General features: G+C 51.2%; 1 protein-coding gene across 4 annotated transcripts in view; it reads left to right on the top strand.

Annotated features, from left to right (window-relative positions):
* The window catches only part of Evi5l (ecotropic viral integration site 5 like), a 43,831-nt gene that overhangs the window by 23,646 nt on the left and 1,833 nt on the right, over window positions 1-18,352 (top strand). The window contains exons 7-20 of one of the 4 annotated variants that reach the window (XM_075971042.1): window positions 755-898; window positions 1,112-1,201; window positions 2,547-2,644; window positions 2,734-2,794; window positions 9,391-9,444; window positions 10,449-10,481; window positions 11,469-11,609; window positions 12,540-12,668; window positions 14,420-14,560; window positions 14,664-14,819; window positions 14,922-15,068; window positions 15,159-15,254; window positions 15,336-15,431; window positions 15,596-18,078. In XM_075971042.1, the coding sequence (XP_075827157.1) occupies window positions 755-898; window positions 1,112-1,201; window positions 2,547-2,644; window positions 2,734-2,794; window positions 9,391-9,444; window positions 10,449-10,481; window positions 11,469-11,609; window positions 12,540-12,668; window positions 14,420-14,560; window positions 14,664-14,819; window positions 14,922-15,068; window positions 15,159-15,254; window positions 15,336-15,431; window positions 15,596-15,883 (1,674 nt within the window). In that variant the 3' untranslated portion in view covers window positions 15,884-18,078. Of the gene's footprint in view, window positions 1-754; window positions 899-1,111; window positions 1,202-2,546; window positions 2,645-2,733; window positions 2,795-9,390; window positions 9,445-10,448; window positions 10,482-11,468; window positions 11,610-12,539; window positions 12,669-14,419; window positions 14,561-14,663; window positions 14,820-14,921; window positions 15,069-15,158; window positions 15,255-15,335; window positions 15,432-15,595; window positions 18,079-18,352 lie in introns of those variants that run through there. The other 3 variants (XM_075971050.1, XM_075971046.1, XM_075971056.1) reach the window with 3 other exon arrangements.

Raw genomic sequence — 18,352 nt, 5'->3', positions numbered from 1 at the left:
GAAACTTCATAGCTGGGCATGGTGGTGCACACAGTTTTTCGTTGTTATAGTTTTGTTTTCCTTTTTGAGACAGGGTTTCTCTGTAGGCTGTCCTGGAACTTGCTTTTAGACCAAAAAATAGGTAGTGACAGCTGGACATGGTAATGGATGCCTTTAATCCCAGCATTTAGGAGGCAGAGGCAATCAGACCCCTGTGAATTCATTAGCCAATTCCAGGACATCTAGGGCCATATAGTGAGACACTGAATCAAAGAAGATAGTAATATCAACCTCTGACCTACACACCACACCCTTACACGTGCACACACATATGAACAGATACACACATACCCACAAATAGAAAATAATTTGATTCCCAGCGTCTGCTCTCCTCAAAGCTAAGTGATAGCGACCCAGGCTGGAATACCTAAGACCTTCACAGCCTAAGATTTACAGAGCCAAGCAGATGTGCATCTGTAGCACAGAGTCACTGGCTCAAGGACTAAGCCCCTAAGCTCTGACACCTTCTCTAGCTAGTTTCCCCAGTGGTCTGCTACTGTCTAGCAGCCGGAAGTGGAAGTCAATGGCACTTTGACAGGCATTTCCTCAAGCCCTGCTTTCATCTCCATGTCACTCAACGGTTCAGTCCAGCTGAAAAAGACTAAGGGGGACCTAGGTTTCCCAGGATGGGTCCCCAAATGCTCCTTGGAGGTGAGGGGCACTGAGGCTCAATGCCTCCTTCCCCGTGCCCACCAGCCTCCCCCTCCCCGCACAGGAGCAGCTTCCGGACCTGAACACCCACTTCCGATCTCAGAGCTTCCACACATCCATGTATGCATCATCCTGGTTCCTCACACTTTTCCTTACCACCTTCCCCCTGCCTGTTGCCACCCGGGTCTTTGACATCTTTATGTATGAGGTGAGTGCCCCATAGGGCACCCCTGCCCACTCCACTCTGCATGTGGAAGGAGTCACATCCCACCCCAAGAAAGAATCATGACCAATCAACTGGACAAAAGAAGGGCTAGGGTGTGAGGAGGGTCTGAGCTTCCCAGTGGGAGGATAGGAAGCTCACTACAGGGGCCTTCGGGTGGGAGAACTGAAGGTTCACGGGCTGTGATTACTTTTGCAGGGACTGGAGATTGTGTTCCGAGTTGGCCTCGCTCTGCTTCAAGTGAACCAGACAGAGCTGATGCAACTGGACATGGAAGGCATGTCTCAGGTGAGTCAGGATGGCTGGGAAGGTGAGACCACCTCTACCAGAGGTGACAGGCCCAGGAAACCTTCCCTATGACCGGAAGGGAACTGAAGATAAGGCTGGTTGGTAGAGTGCTTGTCTATCGTGCCTGCAGTCCTGGGTTCCATCTCTAGCACCACATAAACAGGCATTCCAATACTCAGGAGGTAGAGGCAGGTGGATCAGAAGTTCAAGGATAACCTGAACTCTACAAGATTCTAAGTTATGAGGCCCTGGCTTCCCAGTGGAAGTCATTCCTGAGCATCTGGGATCCTTTCTGCTATTCCCGAGGCCTTCCTGAGGAACCCAGGCTCTGTCAGAGACAGCCAGAGACAGCAAACTAGGTAGCACTGGGAAGAAAGGGAGGCCAGCACTCAACTGATGGGGAGGTCCTATCCACTCTTTCCCGCCCACTTGTTGCAAGTTTCCAAAGCTTGCCTGCAAATTAACCCTGGCTGAAATTGGAGACTTTACATATGGTTTGATCCCATCTCTTATCCTGGGGGGCAAAAGAGGAAACCAGCATCTTGCTTGGGGTAGCCTCCTACCCTGCCCCTCCCTGACTGGGCCTGCCCCTGGCACAGTATGCTAGAGCAAAAGCCAGTTTTCCCCTCACCATGGTTTCCCTATCACACAGGCTCCTACCCCCTCCCAGCATCTTCCAGCTGGTGCTTCAGGAAAGAATACACAAAAGCCACAGTTGTTTCTGTGAACACGGGCATCCATTGTCCAAGACTGCCTGAGGGGGCCAGCTGGGCGGAGGAACAGGACCTGTTGTCCACTGGGCTTGTCTACCCCCTTCCTGAGGAAGGTTTCCCCATGCTTAGACCCCATTCATCCCAGCCCTGCCTTCAAAAGGTCCTCTAGCCTGATAGTTTCTAACTTAACTTTATTTATTATTGTTGTTAATGTGGGGATTGGGGAGAGGAAGAAAGAGGGAGAAGAACCCATGGCAAATGGTTAGATCACAATACTTACAATTCTCTCCTTCAATTCTCTCCTTCTACTCTGGGCTCTGAGGCTCAAACTCTTTTTTTACTGTTGGCTCCAGGGACACAAGTCAGGTCAGGCTAGGACGACTAGCCAAGCTGATCCCCCGCCACACACACACCCCCACCCCCAGTCCTGAGCCTGATTTTCTCAAGTTTCCCCCAAAGGCATCCTGGGAAGGCAGACCTTCCGGTCTCCCCCAGCTGTTCCTTCTGCAGTCATTCATTTGCACTACAAATGCCCGCTGAGGCAGCTCCTGGCTGTAGCAGGATACAGTGACTTCTCAGGCAGACCGCGATGGACAGGACCCTTGTGACAGTGACTCCCTGTGTTCCCACAGTACTTCCAGAGAGTGATCCCCCACCAGTTTGACAGCTGCCCGGACAAGCTGGTCCTCAAGGCTTACCAGGTCAAGTACAACCCTAAAAAGATGAAGAGGTCAGTGCCCGGGAATGGAGATCCCGAGAGGGAATCCCTCCCCAACCCCGGGGAGGCCGGCACGGTGACCTTACTCCCTGTCCCCACAGGCTGGAGAAGGAATACGCAGCTATGAAGAGTAAAGAGATGGAAGAGCAGATCGAGATCAAAGTAAGTTCCAGAGGCATGGGGGAGGGAAAAGATGGGTGCCCTGGAGGCTTTCCCTCGCAACTCCAGAGATGGCCGCTAGAGGGCAGTCCTATTCAGCGCATGGGTGGAACGAGCTGAACTGGGCAGCGAGCCTAAGGCTCCTGATGACCCTTGCAGACATGACCTTTCCTTCACCTGCCAGCCCAGCGTGGGAGCGCCTGTCCCAATTTGCACGTTCCAAGAGGTGGTCACACAACAGTAAACAAACAAGACAGTCAAAATTCCTTGCCTTCAGGCTCCTGAACCCCCATGTCATGGGGCGACTGTCAATAAATCACTGAAGTGGTGTGAACTCCAGATATAATCATACAAGGGAGAGCCAGATGTGCCTTGGAGACACTTCAGGTCCAGGAGTCCAGTCTAAAGGGCCTAGCGTAGCAGACAAGGACCTGGTGGGCAGGAGAACACCCAGAAGGTTGAGAGAACAGGGGAGCCTTCGCAGTTGGGGGCTAAGAGAAGAACAGCTCAGGAAAACAGGATATGTAGGCTAGAGTATGGGCCCCCACTGAGGGTCCTGGATGCACTAGCAGCTGACTTGCCAGCCCATCAGAATCAATTTCTTGAGTGCGCAAAATCTCTAAGCCCAAACTCACCTCTTGATAGCCTCTGCTTTACCCCTTATGTGATTTTAGCTGTTCACCCAACAAACATTGATTGAAACAAAGAAGAGACCTGGTCTTAAGTAACAAGGATGTGGCTTCCCAGATGAAAGCACTCTTGAGCACCTACAGTCTCACAATATCTCTCCAAGGAGCCCCAGGCCCTGCAAAATAGAGTCCAGGGCAGGACTTAGAAGAGGGGAAAGAGGAAGGCTCATACCCAGCTAACCCTTGGGAGGCCCCACTTACCCCACCTACCCCACCTACCAACTAGCTACAGGTCTCCAAAACTGGCTGGCCAAGAATGAGGGTCCAGCCACCCAGTATGGAAGACAGACAGGGACACAAGTCCACACACAGACCTGGTTCTGTCCTATCCAGTTGATGAGTCCACACGGTTAGCACTAGTATCCCACTGAGGACCAGGTGTGTGATCCTAGAAGGTGAATTCACCTCTCTGAGCCTTGGAGTCCCCATCTGCAAACGGGCTTTTGCTGCACTATTAGTACTATCAACCTTGTGGGCACCATTCCCACCTCCTGTAGAAAGTCAGGGGCAGAACGCAGATGATCCAGATCACCTCTCACTTGTGCCTTCAAGCTGAAGCACCTGGCCCAGCTTGAGGGGTCCAGAAAGTGTTCTATCCTGAGTTTGTGAATCAGTTTACAAGGAAGGAAGCTTGAGTGTTGCACAAGACCAAAATGTGGTTCTTGCTGTGTGCAGACAAGGGACCTGCTCTCATCTGGTGACCGTGAGGACTCAGCAATAAGACAAGAGTGCTAAAGACCCTTGGGGCCACAGGCCAGACTGAAAATTTCCCCTGAGATTTCCCCGGAGACCTTGAAGAGTCAGGTGGATGCCTTCACATAGGGCACAGGTGTCCTGCAGTTTGGTCTTTCACTTTTAGTCTGTTTTAAAACATCCTGATTTGATGCCAGGCAGTGGTGACACACACTTTTAATCCCACACTCAGGAAGCAGAGGCAGGAGAATTTCTGAGTTTGAGGTCAGCCTGGTCTACAGGATGAGTCCCAAGACAGCCAGAGCTACACAGATAAACCCTGTCTCAAAACAAAAAACAAAAACCACCCTTACTTGTTTGAATCAGGTAAGACAAGATAACAAGGACATGGACAATTGCCTTTGAACGAAGAGTGTATTGGGGCTGGGGCTGGGGCTGTAGCTTAGTGGTGAGCATTTGCCCAGCATACACAATTTCTTGGGCTCTATCCTTAGCACAGAACAAAAGGAAAAAAAAAAAGAGGGCAAAGGAAATGGCTCAGTGGGTAAAGTGCTTGCTGTGTAAGCTTGAGGACCTGAGTTCAATCCCCAGAACTCACATAAAATAGCCAGTAGTAGTAGTGGTATTCTTTTGATTCCAGCACTGGAGATGCAGAGACAGGCAGATAATGAGCAACTTTAGCTAAATTGGCGAGTTCTAAGTAAAAGAGGAGAGGTGAGGCTGTGGGGATGCCTCTGTAGAGTGCTTGTCTACAAGTGAAGTGAAGGCCTGAGTTCAGCCATCCTAGAACCCAACAGAAAAAGCCAAGCAAGGTTAGTGTGTATTTGTAACCTGGGATCAGGAGAAGTAACAGGCAGATCCGTGGAACTCATTGTCCAGCCAGCCTAGCTCAATCCATGGGCTTCAGCTTCAGAGAGAAACTGTATTTAAAATCTAAAGTGGAACAGGTATGGTGGCACATGCTTTTAATTCTGTCAGGCAGTTAAAGCAGACAGATATCTATATGTTCAAGGCCAATCTTGTCTACATAATGAGATCTAGCCCAGCCATGGCTACATAGTAAGACCCTGTCCCAACAAACACAGGTATGGTGTCACAATCCTCTCATCCCAGGACTGATGAAGTGGACTTGAGAGGAACAGGAGTACAGTGTTTTCCTCAGCTATATGACAAATTAGGGGCCAACCTAGGTTACATGAGACCCTGTCTTAACAAATGAATAAAACAGGCTGGAGGCATGGTGGCACACACCTTTAATCCCAGTACTTAGGAGGCAGAGGCACACTAATATCTGTGAGTTCCAGGCCAGCCCAGGGCTTAAAGTGAGACTTTTTCTCAAAATATAAATAATAAAATAACCTTAAAGTAAATAAGTAATAATTTCAAAATAAATCATTTAAAGACTGACCTCTGGCCTCCGTATGTATGTGTGCACTAGGGCATGAGCTTAAACACACATGTCTGTGCATACACACACAAATACGCATACACAAGTATAGATGAAAGAAGAGAGAGTTGGTTACTCTGTTTCAAGAGGAAAAAAACAGAACATGTCAGTCAGAGAACATGGAGGCAGCACTGGCCAGAACCTTCAACACACTTTCTACAGGAAGGAAGAATAAAAGCAGGGCAGGTGTGTGTCGTCAGGCTCAGGGCCAGGCAGGGTAGGCAATGTAAGCAGGCAATTTGAGTGATTTTTCTCAGCTTCAAGGAGCTTCCTCCTAGTATCTATATCAGCACTGGACCATTAGGATAAGAGTGGTGTCCATTTAGTAAGCTTCAGGTCAAAGAAGGTTGAGAACTTTGGTTCTGGACTTACTGCTTTTGTATTGGAAAGAAAACATCCACTCCTGCCGTCTAGCAATTAGTTAGTTCTGAAATGTATTATCTCTCCCAAGATAGCAAGGCCTCAGGATGCTGAAGCATCATAAAACAAGAGACTTTCAGAGTCAGCAAGTTGGCTCAGTGGGTGAAGGCATTGTCACCAAGTCTGATGACCTAAGTTTGATCCCCAGGACCCACATGGTAGAAGGAGAGAACTGACTTCTGCATGTTCTCCACAGGAGGACCATGGCATGTGCACACACAAACATATAAATGTAAATACTCAAATGCAAACTTTTATTTGAGGATTTTTTTTGTTTTGGTTTGCTTTGATTTGTTTTTTGTTTTGTTTTGTTTTGTTTTAGATGGGGTCTTCTATGCAGTCCTTACTGGTCTTGAACATGACTCCTCAGTACTGGGATAACTGGCATGTGCCACCATGCCCAGCCTCATTTACTTATTTTTATTGTTTGTATTTCTTTTTTCTTTTATTTATGTATATATGTATGTATTTATTTAAAGTGGGGGTTTTTTTTGAGACAGAGTTTCTCTGTGTAACAATCCTGACTGTCCTGGAACTTGCTTTATGGACCAGGTTTTTCTCAAACTCGCTGAGATCCACCTGCCTCTGCCTCCCAAGTGCTGGGATTAAAGGCGTGCACCACCACCATAAGCTGTCTTCATATCTGCAGTCCTGCCTCAGTACTGTAATTACTGTGCCACCATCTTCAACTGGAAAAAAATTGAAACAGGGTCTCATATAGAGCAAGTATATGACCTAAACCTGCATTTTAGCAAAGGATAATCTTGACCTCCTGATCCTCTTGCCTCCAACTCATGAATGCTGAGATTAGAGGTGTGTGCAATCACAGTTTATAGGGTCTTGGGTATTGAAACCGGGACTTAAAGCATTCTAGGCAAGCATTCTACCAACTAAACTACATCCCCAGGCCCCCACACCAAATTTTTTTGTCAACTGACAAGTGTATAGCCCTACATACCCCTCATTCATTCTGCCTCCTTTTTTCCATTTTGGGTAATCAGCAGAGAGAGGACTCATCAGCCAGGCCTGTCCAAGCTTCTCTGTGGGTGGTGTTGCTAGGTGCAGTGATCAGCTGAGTTCCATTTGGACAGAGCAACCTAGGAGTTACAGGCTTCCCTGTCTCTTAAACAGTCAACCCTCCCTGGCCTTAAACGATTCTGATCCAGCCTTGCTGAGAAGCTCGGCTGAGGCTCTGCTTCTCTGACTCAGCTTCCTTACACATGATGTGAGTCAGTGACTATCAGATCCATGATTTGCTCCAGTTGCTTTCTGGGTGTTTATCACTGTGTCTCCCCCAGAATCAGTCAGGACCTATTCTGTGTAACCAACCCATAGCAAGTGTTCTAGCTTCATTTCTGCTGCTGTGATAAAATACTCTGACAAACAGGCGGTCTGGAGAAATGGCCCAGCAGTTAAGAGAACCGGTGTTCACAACTGCCTATATCTCCATCTCAAGAGATCTTCTGGTCTCTCTAGTTTTTGCATGCACATAAAATAAATAAATTCTCAAAAAAAGTTTTTTAAACATAAGACAAGAAAAATATTGTAGCTAACAATTGCAGATTACAGTTCACTGCGACCAGGGAAGTCACAGCAGAAAGAGCTTAAGACAGTTGGTCACATGGCATCCAGTCAGGAACAAAGGGATGCTTGCATGTTGGTCAGCTTTATTTCTCCACACTTGTAGTTCAGGATTTCCTGCCTGGGGAATGGTGCCTCCTACAGTGGGCTGGCTCCTCCCACATCAATTAAGATGATCAAGAAAATCCCCTACAGACATGTTCACAGGCAAACTCAATGTAGACAGTCCTTCATTGAGATTCTCTTCCCAAATGATTCAAGATTTTATCAAGTTGACAACTAAACCCAACCCTCACAGCCAGGTAGGCCTCTCAGCTATCTACTAATACAAATCATGTATTCATAACCAAGAGGCCGAGGATGCTAGCTACAACACAGCTGCATACATCAGCTCTCTAGAGGGTCATGGGGGAACCTAAAACCACAGATACTTACCCTAAATTCCTCATCACAGAATAGAAGGCAGAGCCAAACATGGCATGATGCATCTCTATAATCCCCTACTCAGGAGATAGAAGGATTAGGGCTCAAAGCTAACTATACTATATAATAAGCAGGAGAATAATAACCAAGGCAATGTCTCTAAAAGGCCCTGGGTTCTATACACACCCTGGCATCACACCACATACACAGCATCATGGTACACACCTACCATCTCAGTTCTCAAGTGGGAGGAGCAATATCAAGGAGACAAAGGCAACCTTGGCTACACAGCAAGTTCTAAGTCAGCCTGGAATGTATGAGATCCTGTCTCAGAGACAATGATTAAAGCAAAAGTCTCCTACATGTTCAACACAGGCCACAGTTCTGAGAGAGGGCTTGTTCCAGAGAGTTCAACTCAGGGGCTGGTAAGACCAAAGCAAAAAGTAGTCAGCACTGCCTGGCATCAGCTTCTCCCCAAACACAGAAGCCTTTGCCCTTGAAAGATTAAGGCAGACTTCTGAGGACAGTGTAGATGCTGACTGCTCCTTACACACACACACACACACACACACACACAGAGAGAGAGAGAGAGAGAGAGAGAGAGAGAGAGAGAGAGAGAGAGAGAGAGAGAGAGAGAGAGAGGAGAGATCATGCCATGAAGGCATTCTGGGTTGTTTCTACTGAAGGTTTGGATTAAAAAAAAGAAAAGTCATTTTGAACTCAGGAGGCAGAAGCAGATAGATCTCTGTGAGTTTGAGGCCAGTCTAGTCTACAGAGCTAGTTCTAGGCCAGGCAGAGTACACAAAGAAACCTTGTCTTAAAAAAACAAAATTATCATCAGTTTGAGACAGTATCTCATGTAGACCAATTCAGTATGTAGCTAACGATGAGTCCGAATCTATGATCCTCCTGCCTCTGCCTCCCAAGCGTGGAATTACAGGCATGTACCACCAGCGGGACTTTGTGAACCAAGGGCTACCATGTGTCCTACAAAAGCACTCTGCCAACTGAGCCACATTCCTAGCACCAAATCCGTTTTAACTTTTATTTTATTTTGTGTATGTATATGGGTGTGTATGCAATAGCATGCATATGAAAGGCCAGAAGACAACTTGTGGGAGTCACTTCTCTCCTCAGCACGCACCTTTATCCAAGAACCATTTTGCAGGTCCTCAGTATTTTTAATGAGTCATCTAGACAGGAATATGTCTCATTTTCTGAAATTTCTGACCCAGAACAAAGGGTCTCTAAGGGGACCTTCCTTGACCTCTGTGGTTGGTGAATGGGGATTAAGTGCCTATAAGCGTTCCGATATGCTCTGAAGTGCTCTTCTTCTTTCTCTGTAGAGGCTTCGTACAGAGAACCGACTGCTCAAACAACGGATTGAGACCCTAGAGAAGGTGAGGAGTGTGGGTACCAGCTGCTAGGTTTCAAATTTCCAGGCCTCAAAACACCCAGCAGCCATTAAGGCTGGGTCATTGCTCCGTTCTGAACCAGTTGACTTAAACCTAGGTAGGGAAGGCATAGTAGCCATACTCTTGTAATCTCAGCACACAGGAGGTGGAGGCAGGAGGATCAAGAGTTCAAGGCCAGTTAGCCTTGGCTACGTGAAACCCTGTCTCAACAAAATATGTGGGTGGCCTTTTATTCAAACGTCCGCAACCCCACTTAGATTTGGGCTGCCCTGTTATTAAGGATTCTTGGAAGGCTTCATCCAGCTCTGGATCTCAATTCAGCCCCTAGGGTTGCAGCTGAATCACAACTCAGTGGATGGCAATCACAAACTACATGGGTGGGAGGATGAGCTCTCTCACTGGGCCACAAGGAGCCCTAACCTGTAATTTGTCAGTCTCACCCTAGAAAGGAAGAGGGGCAGGATGGAGGAGGGGGGAGCCCTGCCACTTGAGGTAGAGCTGCATGGATTTGACCTGGCACCCTACTAGATTAAGGATTGGGGGTGGTTTAGCATGACTCTGAACTCTACTTCCTGCTCCTTAGTGCTCCTCATTTGACTATTCGCCAACCACAAGGAGGTAGTGGGTCACGGAGAGGATGTTATTACCACACCAAAAGCCTCAATTCTTGTTTTCTCTCAAGATTAAAATGCATTCCCTGTCCCAGCCCTCTCTGAAGAGACATTCCTGCTGCTGAGTTTTCTCAGCCCAGTGCACCCCGATCTCCCCACCCATATGAACCCCCCTCCAGGACGGAGCTGGCTCTGGCTTTGGTCTTTCTCCGGGTCCTCTTCGCTGGTTCTCTGGTCTTCACTCCTCTCTCCCCTGCTTCTAGAGGTAGCCCACTGCGTTAGTGACAAGTGGTTCTTGTCTGTCTCTCCCCCTCTCCTGTCCCCTGCCTTCTGCTCTGCCTCCTTCCCCTGTTGCTGGGAACCCCCTTCGCCTGGTAGGAGAGCGCGGCCCTGGCTGATAGGTTAATCCAGGTACTGTAGCCTTTCCATATACCTCTGCACTCTCCATCCCAGACCCTTCCTGGGTCACTGCACAAGACAGCCAGTAACCACCTCTTTCCTGGCCACTGCCATTCTGGGGGCAAGGGGGCAGGCCTGGCAACTTGCATGGAGGGAGAAGCTTCCAGGGAGACCAATGCTTTGAGGGAGGGGGGCATGTGATCTGGAGACAAACGCCATGATGGGAGGCATTGGTGGGAGTGAGTTTAGGAGAAAACTTACACTCAGCATGGGCAGGAGGCTTCCTCCACCAAGGGGCAACAGATGCCAGCCCAATAGGGTGCAGGACCCTTGAGCGTTTGGTTGTAGGCCTTGACATGTGTTGTGCTAAGCTTACATGAACGTGCTCACCCACAGGCATGCATGCATAATTGCAGGCACACACACAACCCTTCTGACTCCTCTCTGCTTCTGCTGCCACCCCATCATCATCTCTCACTCGGCTGCTTCTGCTGCTGCTTCATTCTTGGATGGCTTTTCTAGAAGCTTCTGCACAGCACCCAGTGGCTCCGAGCCTGGAATGGGGGACAAGGAATATCAAGTTGGGTGGGAGAGAGGATGTGGGTGGAGGAAGTGGCCCCAGGGAGAGGTGTATTCCACCTCTCAGAGGCCTTTGGCACTGGATAACAATCTTTCTCTTCATTTGGGGCAGAGGCAAAGAGCCAGAATGAGGAAAGAAGCCCAAGCTTGGGAGTTGGGGGCATTTGTCACTTAAGCTGGCAGTACCTCCAGAATGTCCAGTACTCCCAGGATCCATCAGGTGGCCTGTCCCTTGCCTGTCTCCACCCTCACCATCCTGAGGCCTGCTGTGGGGCACCCCATCCCAGGCTCTGAGCACTAAAGGCCATGCCTGTCTCACTCTACCCTTCTCACATCCTCTCTGAGCCTCCCAGAGGCCAGGCCTGGGACCAAAGCAGATAGTCACGGCACCCTTCCCACCCCCATCCTCACTGTGCTCAGGGGCAGGTGACACGGGCACAGGAGGCTGAGGAGAACTATGTCATCAAACGGGAGTTGGCAGTGGTGAGACAACAGTGTAGCTCGACTGCAGAGGACCTTCAAAAGGCACAGAGCACCATTCGGCAGCTGCAGGAACAGCAGGTACCAGGCGTGTGGGTGGGGTTGACTGGCAGGACCACACCTCCCACAAGCCCATGTGCCACTCCTACCTTCTGGCCCTCGGGGACTAGAGCTATAAGGTGGGTAGGGGTATCCAGAGGCTAGAGTGGATTTGCTGTCCCTCACAGCCAGCTACCCCTAGACTCCATGGGACATCCTAAGATTTCCATTTCCCACCCTGAGGTGAGTTGTCTTATCTTGAGATTAAGCAGTAGGGTTCCTCTGAGAAACAGAGAACCTCTGGGTGCCCACTATGAGGAAATGAACAGGTAGGTAAGGTCTAGACCTATTGTCCTCAGGCTCAAGAGGAGCATTAAAAAAGGGGGTATGCCAGAAGAGGGGCACCTCATGAGGCCTGAAGTCCATTTGACCCAGGAAGTGATGCTGGCACAAAGAGTCAGAATTCCTAACAGGACAGAGGTCAGGTGGCTGGCTGGGGAAGGGGGTGCCTTCCAAGGCCAGATTGGGATGGTCCCCTAAAGAAATGCCCTCTCAGGCAACCAGAGCAGAAAGAGAAGGTCTTGGTTTTGACCCAGAGGCCCAAAGGGAACTTTCTTCCCTCCTGTCGTTACCTGTTTTGAAGTGGGGCCTGAGGGACCCCCACCCTTCCCCTGGTCTCTGACCATGCCATGTATATGATTCCACAACTCACTACACTGCAGAAGCACATGCCCTGCCCATGGTCCTGGGACTGAGTCTTGGAGGCTCTCAGAGGCATCCTGGAGTCATGGAAAGTCCCATTCCCAGCATCCCTTCTGTGCAGTTTTCCCTGGAAGGTAGCCAAGCCAAGTGCCATGAACAGAGCATGGGCTCAACCCAGGATGCCCCAAAACTGCAATGGGTCACATTAGCATGGAAGCTAGCCACTGTGCACAGTCTTGACCAGGGACCATTGCTGTTCTTTGTCTCCAGGAAAACCCACGCCTCACAGAGGACTTTGTGGCCCACTTGGAGACAGAGCTGGAGCAGTCACGGTTACGTGAGACAGAGACTCTGGGGGCCCTTCGAGAAATGCAGGACAAGGTTCTGGACATGGAAAAGGTATAGCTAGGAAGGAGACAAAAGTCTTGAGTGAGTTTTAGAAGCTTCAGAAGCCAGGCATTGTCACATACACCTGTAATCCCAGCACTGTGGTAGAGAGATGGGAGGATCTCTCGTTGGCTGACTGGTCTTTAGACTAGCTCCAAGTTCAGGAAGGGACCCTATCTAAAGGGAATAAGGCAAAGTGATGGGGTCACCTCTTATCATCCTCTGGCCTCTTCAAACATACACATGCCTACACACACACACACAGAGAGAGAGAGAGAGAGAGAGAGAGAGAGAGAGAGAGAGAGAGAGAGAGAGAGAGAGCCTGAGAGCCAACAAGAAGAGGCAGCCAGGAAATTGCCTTACTCTCATGTCAGTCAGTTCCCATCAGAGAGGAAGCCCCTCTCTCCATGCTGCTCTATAGCCTGTTGCCAACTAGGCGTTGTCCCCTACACCACCGCAGTCTCTGCACAGGGACCCAAGGCTCCTCATCCCAGAGCTCCCCATGCCCTTGAACCCTGCCTTAAGTCTCAGTCTCAAATCATAAGTGTTGCATATCCCACTACACTGTGCATATCTCCCCGCTGGAGCTGAGGTTCCAGGATGCAGGGAAGGAAAGGCTGACAGGGGAAGTCCCATACCTACTAATTAGGACTGCCTACCCACTCTTCTCTCCCATGAAGATACTCTCCAGAGGCAAGCTAGGGCCATACTTTCCTCCCTGCAGCCCTGGAAGTGGGCAACCAGACTTCCTGAGTGCCTCCCCAGCTGCTTTGTGGGTTGATGCAACTCAGACTGAGGATGTACTTCAGTTGGTAGAATGCTTGCCTAGCATATATGAAGCCCCAGATTCCATCCCTAGTACATTCCCATAACTCCAGCCCCGGGGAGATGGAAGAAGGAAGATCAGCCATTCCGGACCATCCTTAGCTACAAGTCTGATTTCAGCCTGAGTTACCTGAGATCATGTCTTAAAAAGAAAAAAGCCAAACCAAACCACAAAACTCTCCTGGGATCTGCCACAAAGTCCTTGAAGTTGAGAAAAACCCCTTCCCCAATATCAACTACAGCTATGTGAGGGCCAGAAGCCTCAGCCCCATCAACATACTTTCTCCACACAGGAGGGAAATGTGCCCGGCCTAGACCTGTCTTGCATTCCTCACCTAGAGCTAAACAAGACTCAGTAAGGACCAGGCCTACCGAGTTACATCATGAGCACCACCACACCCCAGCCACTGGGCCCTCTCCACACCAGGACAGAATAGAGGCTGGTCCCCAGTCTGTCTGTTTCTGGGGAGAGCACAGGGTGCTGCAGATGCAGTTCTCAGGATGGCCATGGGTCTGAGAGGGTGGAATCTTGCAGCCCCTGCAGACGCAGTTCTCAGGATGGCCATGGGTCTGAGAGGGTGGAATCTGGAGTTGAGAGCAGACTTGCACTCAGCTTAGCTGCCCCGGTGTGCTTTATGTAATTAGCAGTAATCTTTACAGGAGGCCTCACAGTTCCAGGGGGTTTCCCAAGGACAGCCTTGAGAGAGTAGAGCTATTTTTGCACCCATTTGCAGATAATGAACCCTGGCTAGGGTTACAGGAGGGTCCTCTTCCCCTGGGCCTAGTCCCTGCTTCCTTGGGTATGTGGTTCTTTCTCTGATCAGCTGCCCCAGACAGAAAAAGATCCGGGTAGCAGGGAGTCCCAAGGCATGGATCCTACAGTTTAGGCAAGGAGTTAAAGCAGCTTTCCGGGTTCCTCACTTACTGTCTCCCTGCAGAGAAACAGCTCACTGCCAGATGAGAACAATGTAGCCAGACTGCAAGAGGAGCTTAAGGCGCTCAAGGTGCGGGAGGGCGAGGCTGTAGCCTCTGCGCGGGAGCTGAAATTGCAGCTGCAGGAGCTCTCAGACACCTGGCAGGTGAGAACGGGTGGTGAGGGAGCCCCCAGCAGGATGTGCCCGGAGCAGCTGGTGGGCCTTACCTCGGGGCTGGTCTCTAGAACCCCTCCAGCCATTCTTCTAGGCTCATCTTTCCCGTGGTGGCCGCTGGAAGGAGTCCCCGCGGAAGCTGGTCCTGGGCGAACTGCAGGACGAGCTCATGACCGTGCGTTTGCGCGAGGCGCAGGCCCTGGCCGATGGCCGCGAATGGCGGCAGCGCGTGGTTGAACTGGAGACCCAGGTAGTCCATGCCTCCGCGGGACAGGGACCCCCACAGCGGGCCCCTTGACCAAACCGCGACCACCCCTCTCCTGCTGCTATGCCCTCTGGTCCTCCTTTCCAGGACAACATCCACCGCAACCTGCTAAACCGTGTGGAGGCAGAACGTGCAGCTCTGCAGGAGAAGCTGCAGTACCTAGCAGCGCAGAACAAGGGACTCCAGACTCAACTCAGTGAAAGCCGCCGCAAGCAGGCGGAGGCTGAGTGCAAGGTGCAGCCCCTGCCTGGACCCCACGACCCTACCTGGGACCTTGCCACCTCCTTAACCCAACCTCTGTACACCTCCTTCCCCCCATTTCAGAGCAAGGAGGAAGTGATGGCGGTGCGCCTTCGGGAGGCTGACAGTATGGCCGCAGTGGCGGAGATGAGGCAGCGCATCGCAGAGCTGGAGATCCAGGTGAGCTGCCGGAGCAGAGAGGAGGGTGGTGCCCTTGGGCTGGCCATGCTCTGACTGCCAGTACTCTGGCCTTACCGGCAGAGGGAGGAGGGCCGTATCCAGGGCCAGCTGAACCACTCGGATTCTTCGCAGTACATCCGCGAGCTGAAGGACCAGATTGAGGAGCTGAAGGCCGAGGTGAGAGCAAGGGTTGCTGGCGACAGGCCAGACTCTGGTGCAGGGACCCAGATGAAGCATGAAGCTAGGAGGGTAAGGGAGGAGGGCGCCTGATGGCCAGGCTTTTGTGTGGGCACATCAGTCTACATCTCCAACGCGTGGGTGCCCCCCCCCGCGCACCCCAGGTGCGGCTGCTGAAAGGCCCACCAACCTTCGAGGACCCGCTGGCTTTCGATGGTCTTAGCCTGACACGGCACCTGGATGAGGACTCCCTACCATCTTCCGATGAAGAGCTGCTGGGCGTGGGTGTGGGCGTGGGCGCAGCCCTGCAGGACCCACTCTACCCTCTGTCGCCCCGGGACGCACGCTTCTTCAGACATCTGGAAAGGCCAGCCAAAGACAGTGAAGGTAGCTCAGACAGCGATGCAGATGAACTGGCCACGCCTTATAGCAACCAAGGCCTGGACAACTGAGGCTGGGGGCCCACTCACTGGGAGCCTGGAGACTGCAATCACCACTTGCCGGGAGGAGAGGGCAGCAGTCAGTGACCTTGCTGCTCCGCAGTACTAAAAATTATGTGCCTCTGTGGTTCCCGCCAAACAAGGGCCAGGTGGAGGAGGCAGCACAGAGGGCAGGGCCTACTGGCAGGCCTGTCTTACATAGCAGTGTTGGCCCGGTTTGGTCCATGTGGCGCAGGCCCTCCTGAGTTCAAGGGGTGCCTGGGTCAGTTACCTGGAGGGTGATGCTCTCTTCATATGGACAAGGGCCGAAAGTGCAGAGGTCCCAAGACTTGCTAAGCAGAAAACTTCCTCCTCCCAGACAGCTTCCCTTTGGGACAAGGGTGGCCCTGCTGGGTGGGGCCCAGGAGCTGCAGTGGGTCTGAGGAAGGAGGGACAACTTGGACTGGATATTAGCACCCCAGGACAGGCTCTCTGGACACAGTGATTTTGAACAGCCAGCCCCTTGCCACCAGGGTCAGATGGCTAGGCTGGGCTTTTCTGCCTGGTGCAGGCATCATGGCCCCTGCAGCAGAAACCAAAGTCCCCCCCATCCTGTGTGCAGGACCACCAGGGGTGTGAGTGGTCCGTGGGAACCAGCTCAGGCATGGGCAGTGTCTCCCCGCCCTCTAGGGCTGCAGAAGCTGCAAAGAAGAGACCCTTTTCCCTAGAGCACCCATCTTCCTCTGGGGAGTACTAATATCACACATGTTGGCTGGCTGTGGAGGAAAACCCTTCCTTAGGAGTTCTCAGCCTCAGTTCTCTTGTTCCTGTGTCCCTAGCCCCACTTCTGGCCAGAGGTTCCCAGTCAGAGTTACCTCCCTTATCTCCTTGAAGTGTTTCTGTGGTCTCTGCCCAGAGCTGAGAATGGTGCCAAAGTCCATCGATGCTCCCAGACTCCTTTATCCCTCACCCCCTGCATCTTGGGACCCTGGGGGCTGACCCCCCCTCTCAGTGCTTCTAGAGCCTCAGGTAGAGTGGCGTCCCAAGCAATCCCTGGGTGCTTCCTGGGTGGGCCCCCAGCTCAGTCTCCATTCCTGGTGGCCCACTCTTTAAGTGTTAAAAAGCCTGGGGGCTGGGACAGGGTACCCCTGAGGGACCCTCTTCTGTGCCCCTCATGTGCCCCTCCACACTGCCCACCACCATTTTGCACACTGCCTGTTCACACTCCATGTCTCCCAGGCAGGAAAGATGGAAAATAAAGTGTATTTACACAGTCACAAAGGCCGCTGAGTGGAGCAAGCCAAGGGCTGGGAGAACCACAGTAAGGTGCCGACCCCGTCCTTGTGTTCTGGAAGTTCGAAGACAAATGCAATAGCTAGTCAGTGTGAGAGAGGCCACAGGGTGGATTTGGATGGCCTAATCCAAATGCCAACTTGAGGAAAAGCTTGACCCAGTGACAGCCAGTGGAGTGTTCTGCCTGTGGCTGCCTTTGTGGAGTCTCTGCTGTCATGGGAGTGGGTACTAAGGGTAAGGGAATTTGTGTAATGCCAAAGTAGACAACCAGAGCAGAAAAGACAGAGCAGAGGAGACAAGGTGAGAAATTCCCCTGAGGGCAAAAGCACAAAGGCCCCCCCCCCCCCTAATAGGGAGAGGAGGGGTTATTTTCTGGGAGGAGCCAGAATATCCTGGAAGAAGGAACAGATCTTGGGTGTGTGGTGAGACCAGGAAGGTGGTGAATGTGACTGCTCCAGTAAGGAGCTGAGTTTGGGCTTGAACTGAGAGGAGTGTGGGATCCATGGGAAGGCTGAGAAGAGAGCCTATTGAGTGGGAACTCCCCTACTGGAGAAATCCCCTTCTGAGGGTCAGTAACCAGGTCAGTGCATCAAATGCCAAACTGACTCAGGAATGGGGACATTGGAGTGTTGTCTGGGAGAAGAGTGCCCAGGGTTAGCACCAGCTCATGGAGGGAGGGGAAAGTATAGTCAAGAGCACTAAAAGATAGCTATTTACTGCCCAATGGCACTGAGCAACTGGACACAACACTGATTCCATGTCAGAATAGCTGAGTCCCCTACACATGCTCCCATTCATTCCGGTCACACAGATCTAACACTGATGCTCATCTGTCACTGTGCCTACTGCTCCCATGGGTCACTAAGCATCCACACGTTCTTGTCCCCAAGCTGGCTCCCTGAACTGGGACCTGGCAATAAAGGAAAAGTCCTCACAGAAATTGGCCTGAGGTCCTAGCTGCCCAGTGTTAAGAGTTAGCTTTTTGCTGGGGCACAGTGGCATCTTTAATTCCAGCACCCAGAAGGCAGTGGCAGGAGGTTCTGAGTTTCAAGGCCAGCTTGGTCTACAGAGTGAGTTCCAGAACTACAGGCTAGCCAGAACTATATGGAGAAACCCTGTCTTGGGATGGGGGAGAGTTAACTTTTTTCTCTTAGGCTTGTCTTGACATCTGGGAACAAGGATATCCGGGGTTCCCTCCAGGGCTCAGCT

This window comes from Microtus pennsylvanicus, chromosome 1 (assembly GCF_037038515.1).
Source record: "Microtus pennsylvanicus isolate mMicPen1 chromosome 1, mMicPen1.hap1, whole genome shotgun sequence".
Taxonomy (NCBI): domain Eukaryota; kingdom Metazoa; phylum Chordata; class Mammalia; order Rodentia; family Cricetidae; genus Microtus; species Microtus pennsylvanicus.
This window is presented reverse-complemented; position numbering and strand designations above follow the sequence as displayed.